The sequence below is a fragment of the Bison bison genome, unplaced genomic scaffold (assembly GCF_000754665.1).
Source record: "Bison bison bison isolate TAMUID 2011002044 unplaced genomic scaffold, Bison_UMD1.0 scf7180017864093, whole genome shotgun sequence".
NCBI classification, from domain to species: Eukaryota; Metazoa; Chordata; class Mammalia; order Artiodactyla; family Bovidae; genus Bison; species Bison bison.
Genome location: NW_011494665.1, coordinates 2,097,529 through 2,107,114, shown reverse-complemented (window position 1 = coordinate 2,107,114; position 9,586 = coordinate 2,097,529). Strand labels below are relative to the sequence as shown.

The 9,586-nt window shown below is 56.3% G+C and overlaps 1 protein-coding gene across 2 annotated transcripts in view; it reads right to left on the bottom strand.

Annotated features, from left to right (window-relative positions):
- Nucleotides 1-1,658: 1,658 nt before the first annotated feature.
- Nucleotides 1,659-9,586, bottom strand: part of PBXIP1 (pre-B-cell leukemia homeobox interacting protein 1) — a 12,241-nt gene continuing 4,313 nt past the window's right edge. Inside the window, exons 3-11 of one of the 2 annotated variants that reach the window (XM_010838327.1) lie at nt 8,818-8,944; nt 8,522-8,586; nt 8,274-8,442; nt 6,578-6,808; nt 6,434-6,457; nt 6,044-6,126; nt 5,587-5,715; nt 3,733-4,958; nt 1,659-3,275 (exon numbers count right to left, since the gene is read on the bottom strand). In XM_010838327.1, the coding sequence (XP_010836629.1) occupies nt 3,197-3,275; nt 3,733-4,958; nt 5,587-5,715; nt 6,044-6,126; nt 6,434-6,457; nt 6,578-6,808; nt 8,274-8,442; nt 8,522-8,586; nt 8,818-8,944 (2,133 nt within the window). In that variant the 3' untranslated portion in view covers nt 1,659-3,196. The remainder of the gene's footprint in view (nt 3,276-3,732; nt 4,959-5,586; nt 5,716-6,043; nt 6,127-6,433; nt 6,458-6,577; nt 6,809-8,273; nt 8,443-8,521; nt 8,587-8,817; nt 8,945-9,586) is intronic. The other variant, XM_010838328.1, reaches the window with a different exon arrangement.

Here is a 9,586-nt window from a genome sequence, read left to right as displayed (position 1 = left end):
CAGGCTAGACTGTACTTGCTTCTCCCGACACCCACTCTAGAAGACTCTTTTCCTAAAGCCCCTTTTCATCGACCCTCTGCCTATGAGGAAGTTCTTCCTTAGGTCTAACTGCAATCCCTCATGCTGCAGAAAGTGGGCTCCACTGGACTATAAACTTCTTAACACGCCTCTGTATTCTCAGTACCACACTGCCTCTGGTACACAATAGAGTGTAAATGTTTGCTGAATGAGTGGACCTTGTTCCATCCCCACCCTGCCTCACCCCCCCCCCCATTAGAATTCAGTTCAATTCAGTCACTCAGTCATGTCTGACTCTTTGCAACCCCGTGGACTGCTGCACTCCAGGCTTTCCTGTCCATCACTAACTCCGGGAGCCCAAACTCATATCCATCGAGTCAGTGATGCCATCCAACCATCTCATCCTCTGTGGTCCCCTTCGCCTCCCGCCTTCAATCTTTCCCAACATCTGGGCCTTTTCCAATGAGTTCTTCGCATCAGGTGGCCAAAGTATTGGAGTTTCAGCTTCGGCATCAGTCCTTCCAATGAGTATTCAGGACTGATTTCCTTTTCTCCTTGCAGTCCAAGGGACTCTCAAGAGTCTTCTCCAACACCACAGTTCAAAAGCATCAATTCTTCGGCACTCAGCTTTCTGAATAGTCCAACTCTCAAATCCATACATGAATTAAATAAGCTAGTACCCTTAACGGAGAAGCCAATGGCACCCCACTCCAGTACTCTTGCCTGGAAAATCCTATGGGTGGAGGAGCCTGGTAGGCTGCAGTCCATGGGGTCGCTAAGAGTCGGACACGACTGAGCGACTTCACTTTCACTTTTCACTTTCATGCATTGGAGAAGGAAATGGCAACCCACTCCAGTGTTCTTGCCTGGAGAATCCCAGGGACGGGGGAGCCTGGTGATCTGCCGTCTATGGGGTCGCGCAGAGTCGGACACGACTGAAGTGACTTAGCAGCAGTAGCAGTACCCTTAAAGTCCTTTAACAGTGAGCAACCCATCAGTTCTTACAGAAGCACTTGTTATCAATTATAGTCCCCTCTTGGGCAGACCCCTAGGCTTCCCTGGTGGCTCAGACAGTAAAGAGTCTGCCTGCAATGTGAGAGACCCGGGTTCAATCCCTGGGTCAGGAAGATCCCCTGGAGAAGGAAATGGCAACCCACTCTAGTATTCTTGCCTGGAAAATCCCATGGACAAGAGGAGCCTGAAGGGTTACAGTCTATGGGGTCACAAAGAGTCGGACGTGACTGAGGGACTAATACACCTCAGCTCCACTAACACGCACCTTGGACGTGGCCTGAAGTCACACGTTCATTCTGTCCCCCCATGGGGATTTCCAGGCCAAGCAAGAAGCCCAGTCAGGAAGGACTTTCTAAAGAGAAGCCTGGGGCAATCTGGGTCTTCCCGGGCGAAGTAGCCAGACAGTGGCCCAAGTCAGTGGGACTGGGGTCCAAGATTTGGGGCACCAAGTGGTGAGGTAGGTGAGGTCTGGAGCAAATGTGGAGCCACGGCGCCACCTAGTGGTTCCCTCACCCGCGCCCCCCCACCCCCCAACGCAGAGGCCTGCGCTGTGAGGTGGGGGTGGGGAGCCCCTCCTCCACACTCTAAAGGGAGTGAAATCACTTCTGAGTGCCAAATATTGGACACATATTTTGTTTACATTGATTTATTTACAATCCTGCTGGAAGAGTCCCCAGCCCTTCAATCTCCCTTTTGGGGATTAGAAACCCAAGGTTCCCAGGGATTAATTTGCCCAAAATCACTCAACCTGGATTTGAGCCCAAAACCCACTTGCATATTTCTACATCTCCCAGGGATGCAGCCCAGACAGCTGTGAGCAAAATGGGGAGTTCCAGCCCAGAGGGCCTGAGGTTTGCGGGGAGAGTGAGGTGGCGGGGAGAGGAGAAGGTGAGTACCAGTATGAGGTGGTGGGTGTGGGCTTCCCCTGCGCTTATAGAAACAGCCCTATGCGACAGAGCGCCCCCAATGTCACAGCTCCTACAGAATTTTATTGGAATCTGAGTCTACAGTTCACAAGCAGAGGTGAGGCCACGTGAGGAGCAGGGCTAAAAGGGGGACTTCGAGTCTCTAGGGATAGCTCCTTCCAAATCTAACAAAACCCCAGGGAAAGCCTTCGTGCTGGGCCTCCAGCCAGCCGGGAGCCAGCCGGGCGAATCGAATCCCAGGGTGCATGGGTCAGTGTGTGCAGCCAAGGGGCCCACTCTGGGCCCTCCTACAGACAGACAGACAGACAGACAGACAGACACACACACACACACACAAGTTCTCTGGCTTTAGGATCTGAATTGCCCCATACCTCATATCCCACCCTACAGACACACACACACACAGACACACACACACACACAAGCACTCTGGCTTTAGAATCTGAATTGCCCCATGCCTCATATCCCACCCTACAGACACACACACACACAGACACACACACACACAAGCACTCTGGCTTTAGAATCTGAATTGCCCCATACCTCATATCCCACCCTACAGACACACACACACACAGACACACACACACACAAGCACTCTGGCTTTAGAATCTGAATTGCCCCATACCTCATATCCCACCCTACAGACACACACACACACAGACACACACACACACAAGCACTCTGGCTTTAGAATCTGAATTGCCCCATACCTCATATCCCACCCTACAGACACACACACACACAGACACACACACACACAAGCACTCTGGCTTTAGAATCTGAATTGCCCCATACCTCATATCCCACCCTACAGACACACACACACACAGACACACACACACACAAGCACTCTGGCTTTAGAATCTGAATTGCCCCATACCTCATATCCCACCCTACAGACACACACACACACACACACACCACACACACACAAGCACTCTGGCTTTAGAATCTGAATTGCCCCATACTTCTTACCCCCACACAACCCTCCTAAAAAACAGGCCTCTCTCCCATCCCCCCTTCACAATCTGGCTGCAAGGGTCGCGGCCCTAAGAATTTGCATTCATTTGCATAGACAGCACAGCAGCTCCAGCTAAGGCCTTTTTGTGGCAGAAGTGGTGTCAGTGCAGGGCTGGGTGATCTCCAGGCTGCTCTGTGAAGGACATTCAATGACACCAACGAAGCCGAGGGAGGTGGCAGCTTAACGGTTCCCAGGGGACAGACAACATGGGGCCTCAGCCCTGGCGGTGGAGGCTGTGCTCCTCCCTGGGCCCCACAACTCTGTTCTGCAAATGTTTGTCCTTCTTCCTAGACCTGTGGGGGGGCAGGGAGTGGAGGCAGGAAGAGGCCTTTAGAGAACAATGTCGTGTGATGAGAAGGGGGGCCCCCTGACAGGGGACCCTGTTCCCCCTAAGGCAGGTGACAGGGGCAGCCACCATCCATCAGACTGGGGGGAGGGGAGTGTGGCCAGACCTGGTGTCCCAGGACAAGGCCCCAGCTGGGGAGACAGGAAGCAACCTCTCTTACCCCCCAGACCACACAGGTATAGACAGCACAGGGCAACTTGGGAGGGAAAAAACTCTAGCCCCAAAGGGGACTCCCCAGGACCACTCTGGGCTGAGCTCAGGCTCAGCTTTCTGCCCTCAAGAGACAAAACCTCAAACTGAACACCGACAACTCAGGGCCCTTCACACACACAGACACCCCGCCCCACCATCACCTCCTGCCCCCTGCTCTGTCCCACTGACCCAACTCCCCCACAGCTGCCCACCTCTTCTTCAGTGCTTTGTCTCCAAAGAAGTGGCTGAAGATGAAATCCTCAAAGTCGTCCACCGCGTCGTCATCACCTGTTTGTCTCACTGCCACCTCCTCCAGCTGGTCCTCCAAGGCGTCTACAAAGTCGCGGAAGCGGAGGCGGTCGTGGCGGAAGATGCCATCCTCGCCGAAGTAAGCGGGAGAGAGGGGCAGCTCCTCGGTCAGCGGCCCAGCCCAGGGCAGCCGCGCCAGGTACGTCCTCAGCAGAGAGGCCAGCTCCTGTTGCCGCACAGGGGCTAGCTCTATGCCAAAGAAGGCCAGGCCCTCCTGCCGGGCACACTCATGCACACCTGAGCAGCCCTGGGGTGCCTGGTACTTGTGCCTGGACAGCTCTGCCCAGAGTGGCAGGGGGTCATGCCTGTCTTTAGCCCCTTCCATCCACCGAGGATGTTTCTGCCTCTCTCCAGAGGGGTGGGGGCGGCCACTTTTCCTGGGGGGGTCCTTGGAGCGCTGTTGCTTGCCATCCTTCTTGCCGGCCCACTCCTCCACCCTTGGCTTGCCCTCCTTCCGCCTCCCCGCCAGCTCCCTGTCCTCCTCACCCCGCCAGCTCTTCTCCCGGCCGGATGCCTCCTTCTTATGTTTCCAGTGCTTGGTCTTCCAGTCCCCTTGCCTATCCCACCACTTTTCCTTCCCACTCGGCTCCCTGGAATTCTGGAAGTGAGGCTTCTGATGCCAGGCCTCTGAGACATTGGCAGGGACCCCAGGGTGCTGGCCCCAGTTCTCCAGGCCCCGCAGCTTCTGGGCCAGCCTGTGACCCAACTCAGCCAGGCCAGCCCGGGCTGGATCCCCTCGGCCCGCCTCCTTCAAGCTCCGTTCCAGGTCCTGCTGCACAGACCCCAGCAGCCGCCGCTGCCGCTCCAACTCTTGCCTTAATGCCTGGGCCTCAGCCTCTAGTTGTTTCTTTTGCTCCAGGAAACCAGGGCTTGGCTCCTGCCCCGTGGGGCCTTGCTCCTTGGTGACCTGGCCAGCCTGTGGGCCTCTGCCCCACTGGAGACACAGCCCATCTGCACCCTGGACACAGTCAGCCTCCAGTCCCTGAAGCTGGGCCCGCAGCTGCTGCAGCTCTGACTCCAGGGCCCGCTGGGAGGCCTCGCCCTGCTGGAGGGCCCCTCGGAGCCGGGCATTCTCCTCTTCTAGCCCTTTGGGCTGACGCATCAGGCTCTGAAGCTCTTCCTTCTGGGCCTGGAATGGGAATAGGGATAGAGGACCCAGGGAGTCGTCAAGGATGGGTCCAGTGCCTGCTACCCTAATTCCATTCCATTATAGCCTTTATGGCCTGAGAGACTCAGAGGATTTGGTTCTCATCTCCCACCCCATCTGCACCCTTCACCTGACCCTGGGACCCCCAAATTCCACCACAGGCCTTAGCTCTGTCTGTTTATAAGCCCACACGTCTTTAATTCACTTAAAGAGAGCCAAGATAAGACTCTCATTGCCCTATTTCCACCTCCCGTACCCAAAACAGATATTATTAACTGATCACAGCACTTCTTCCCACTGAGTCTTGGCATGTTCTTCAAATCCTTCTCCACACAAGGCTCCAGGTAGACCATGCCAATCAAGCAGAGGTGGCATGCCACGTGAAGCAGATATGCCAGTCCTGGCCTAACCCTTAGCATGCAGGACGGACACAAAACATGGAAGACGACTGGACTCTAGTGGGAAAGGGAGGGACTGGACTCTAGTGGGAAAGGGAGAGGGTCAGCGTATGTGGGTGAACACAGGAAACTTCTTTGCAGGGAGGAAACTGGACAGACAGACACGTGGCCTAGGGAGGGTGTCTAGTCCACCCCAACCTGCTTGTGCCCACCTGCAGCTGGGCCTGCAGTAGTCGGATGTCCTGGTTCTCCTTGGCCAGCTTATCCAGCAGAAGGGCCATGTTCTGCAGGCTGGGGACACTGTCCAGGAGCTCTGAGGTCTGTAGCTGCTGTAGTCCATCCTAAGGGCAAAGGTGGCTCAGTCAGTAAAGAATCTGCCTGCAGTGCGGGAGACCCAGGTTCGATCCCTGGGTTGGGAAGATCCTCGAGAGAAGGGAATGCTACTCACTCCAGCATTTTTGCCTGGAGAATTTCATGGACAGAGGAGCCTAGTGGGCTACAGTCCATGGGGTTGCAAATAGTCAGACACGACTGAGTGACTAACACACACACACACACACACACACACACACACACACAAGGGCAAAGGAGCCAGTCACCCCAGCCCAGCCCCACGACCCCGACAGCCCCCACCAGGCCCCTCACACAGATGGAGACAGTCACACATGCCTGCCCATCCCCCACAGCCTCCAGCATCTCAGTATCAGACTCCACATCTGGCAAGACCTGCAGGTCCACTTCCTCCAGGGGCCCTGTGGGAAAGTGGAATCCTGAAGCTGGCCTCAAGGCACACAGAGCCCTGTCCTCCTCCTCCTCCCTGCCCGCCCCCAACACATACACACAGTCACTGTCCTGTCCTGGACCTCACCCTATGGCTGAGGGGTCCAGCAAGGTAAAAGGTCAAGGGTCACCCCGAATAGCTGACATAAGGCCTATAACTGAGCAAAAAATGTACAGCCCCCAGCATCCCTACTCCTGACCCAGAGAACTGCCCCCATCAGCCTCCCTCAGGGCTGGAAGGGGACAGACACAAACTGGTCAGGGCCCATCGTCACTCACCACTTTCAGACTCTGAGAGACCACCTGAAATGGAGACAGAAGAGTCTGGTCAGGCCCTCAGAAGCAGGGGCAGAATGGGGTCAGAGTACTGCAAGAGGGGCCAGAGCAGAGCCTCAAGGTGCCAGCAGGGGAGGGACCACTCACCAAAGAGGAGGACCCCCAGGCCCAGCAGGACCAGGGACCCGAGGAGACACATGTTGAGGGAGATGCCCAGCTGCCCGCCTGCACCCTCGCCCTGGACCTGGTCCTCCACACCCAGGGTGGCCGCGGGCTGAGGAGTGCCGGGCTCCCGACCCCGCCGCCTCCGCAGACCCTCCACATCCACATCGGTGTCGTCCTCGCTGCTGGAGTGGTGGGCCTCCTCCCTGATCCAAGCTGGGGGAAGGGAGGGGGCCAGGACAGTAAGGCAACTGGAGAGACAGGACAGACAGACAGACAGACCGGAACCAGAGGCAAACACAGGAGACCCCCAGCCCTGATCACAGAGGGAGAGCATGGAGACCCTGCCCACATGTGCCTGGGCATCAGTGACCACCCCTGCCCAGTCTGGAGACCAGTCCTTTCTACTACATACAAGATACAAGAGCAACTTTCATCCTAAAAGCGCCCTCCTGCTCCCACTTGTGCCCCCTGCCCTGGTTCTGTCGGAAACCTGGCCATGCCCTCTCAGCATCTCTTTTCAATGCCTGGCTGCTCCCAGTCCTAGAGGCAGAGGTCTCCCTGGCACCATTTCTGCTCTTCTGCCCTTCTCACCACACACACAATCACCCAGTCTCACCCACCCCGCCGGCTTTCCCCTAGAGCAGATTGAGTCCCTCATTCGTAAACTCCTGACTGGCCTCCCTAGAGCTCCAGGCCTGGATGTCTGACCACCTCCTGGTCTCTTCCACCTGGCTGTCCCTGGGGACCAAACACTCCACACGCTGCCTGCCCTCCAACCTGGTTCTCTCCTGGCACCCCCCCGATGCAGGGCAAGACGCCAGTGCTCCACGAGCCAACCTCAGCCCTCCCTCTTTGCCTCGCATGCAGTTTGACAACACGACCCCTAAACATCTCAGCGGCACATGCCTCGCATCTGCCTTAGTTCAGGTCTTCCTCAGCTTCATCTGACTGCAGTTGCCCCCTAAATGGCCCCGGACCCCGCCTCCCCCTCCACGCTGTCACCCCTCAACAAAGATGCATTCACACACTCCTGCCACCAGCCTTGGACGCAGCCTCCTCGGTACAGGACAGGGGAACCCAGCCCATTTTGATGCTGCAGCCCTGGCCTGCAACGTTCTCTTCCTCCTACCCTACCTACCAAAAGTCCACTTGCTCAAGGTTCCACTCAAATGTCCCCTCCGGTGTGAACCTTTTCCCCAACTGTCCCTGCCTCTCCCTCCCCTCGACCTGTCCCCGACTAAACCACTCTCCCCCCCTTCCTGTGGGGGCACCTTAATCACACCACCTTTGCCCCCTCACAAGTCCGACTTGCACCCTGGCTCAGTCTAGTCCACCTCTTACACAGGCCGTGAAGCCAACCTGCTTTCCCAGAGCTGACTCGTGGAAGGGACTCAGGGAATGAGAGCCAAATCTAGAGGCAAGTAATAGAGGCGGCCCCACAGTAGAGAGTAAAGAGTTAACCTAGACCTAGGCCCTGCCACTTATCAGCTGTGTGACTTAAGCCTGAGTGTCCCCGGGGGTGACGGTGGTGAGGATTCACTGATACAGCTTAAGGAAGGCTCCAAGCTGCCAAGTCCTAGGGCCTGGACCAGAGCTGTGCTCGGCAGTGATGTCTATCTATTCCCACTCCAACACCTTCTAGAAGGATAGTGACAGGAGAAACAAGGAGGACTCTCACCTGTTTTGGGGGATGAAGGCAGGCTGCGGGGGGGGCTCTGATCCTCCAGGTCCTGTGAGTCTGGTTCCAGGCCTACCACCTCAGGGGTCTCTTCCAAGTCTCCCTGGGCCTCTGTGTCTCCTGGACCAGGGGACTCCACTCCAGGGTCATCACCTTCCAGGACACCCTGCTGCGGATACAGCCGTGAGCACTTCCCACTTCCCCTGGCCCTCCCCACTTCCCGCCCTTCCCCCAGGGAAGGTCCTCACCTTGGCCTCAGCCTCCTCTGACAGGATGGGCCCAGATTGGGAGCTCTCACTCTGGGACACCGTCTCTGTGGCGGGAGAAAAGACTCAGGAAAAACACCACGGCCCCCCTGGCTCCCACAGGCTGCAACCAGGCAGGAAGGGACAGGAGAAAGCCAGGATGGGATAAGGGAAGGTTTAAAACTGAGATCAATGCTGGGAATAAGACCAACTGGCCTCCCTCTCCCTGAGGAAACTGGGAAACCCCAGAACATGGAAGACAGGTGGCTGCACCGCCCCCCTAAGCAGGGCCCTGTTACCTCCTCCATCCAAGGTCCCAGCCGATTCCTCAGCAGCTGCCCTGGAGGGGCTCTGAGGGGCCCGGGGAGCTCTCTCGGATTCTGGGTCATTCCCAGATTCAGGACCCAAGGTCTCCACAGGCAGGCTCTGGGGGCAGGGGTACAAGCAGAAGGGCTGCTCTAGAGGAAGGACGGCAGGACAAAACCAAGAGCACGGGGTGCTCTCCAGGGTGCCCGAGACCAGCCCGTGCTCAGGGGTCCCAGCCCACACCTTACACATACACAATACACTCAGCAGTGGTTGCTCCAAAGTGGGCAGGGGGCAGCTGGCACTGTGACCTCTCTGCTCAACACAGTGTTCAGCCATTCCCTAACTTCACTTGCTGCTCTGAGGAACTTTTGGAGGCCAAGTTTCTGTGAAATGAAGACGCACCACTGGGGACTTTCCCGGTGGTCCAGTGGCTAAGACTCAACATTCCCAATGCAGGGGGCCGGGATTTGATCCCTGGTCAGGAAACTAGATCCTGCATCCACAACTAAGACCCAGCACAGCCAAAAAAAAAAAAAAGTAAATGTTATTTTTAAAGGAATCCTATATTTACAGGAATTAACTTCAGCCTCCTGGTACTTACTACAGGCTGTGTTCTTATACTGACAGCATAGAAAGAGGAGTCAGAGTAAACCCACCCTACATACAGCCTGGGCAGGCACTTTGCCTGGTCTGTATGGTGAATGGGAGTACATGGAGTTGAAAAAAAAAAAAGAATTAAGTAATTCAATCAGACATTAA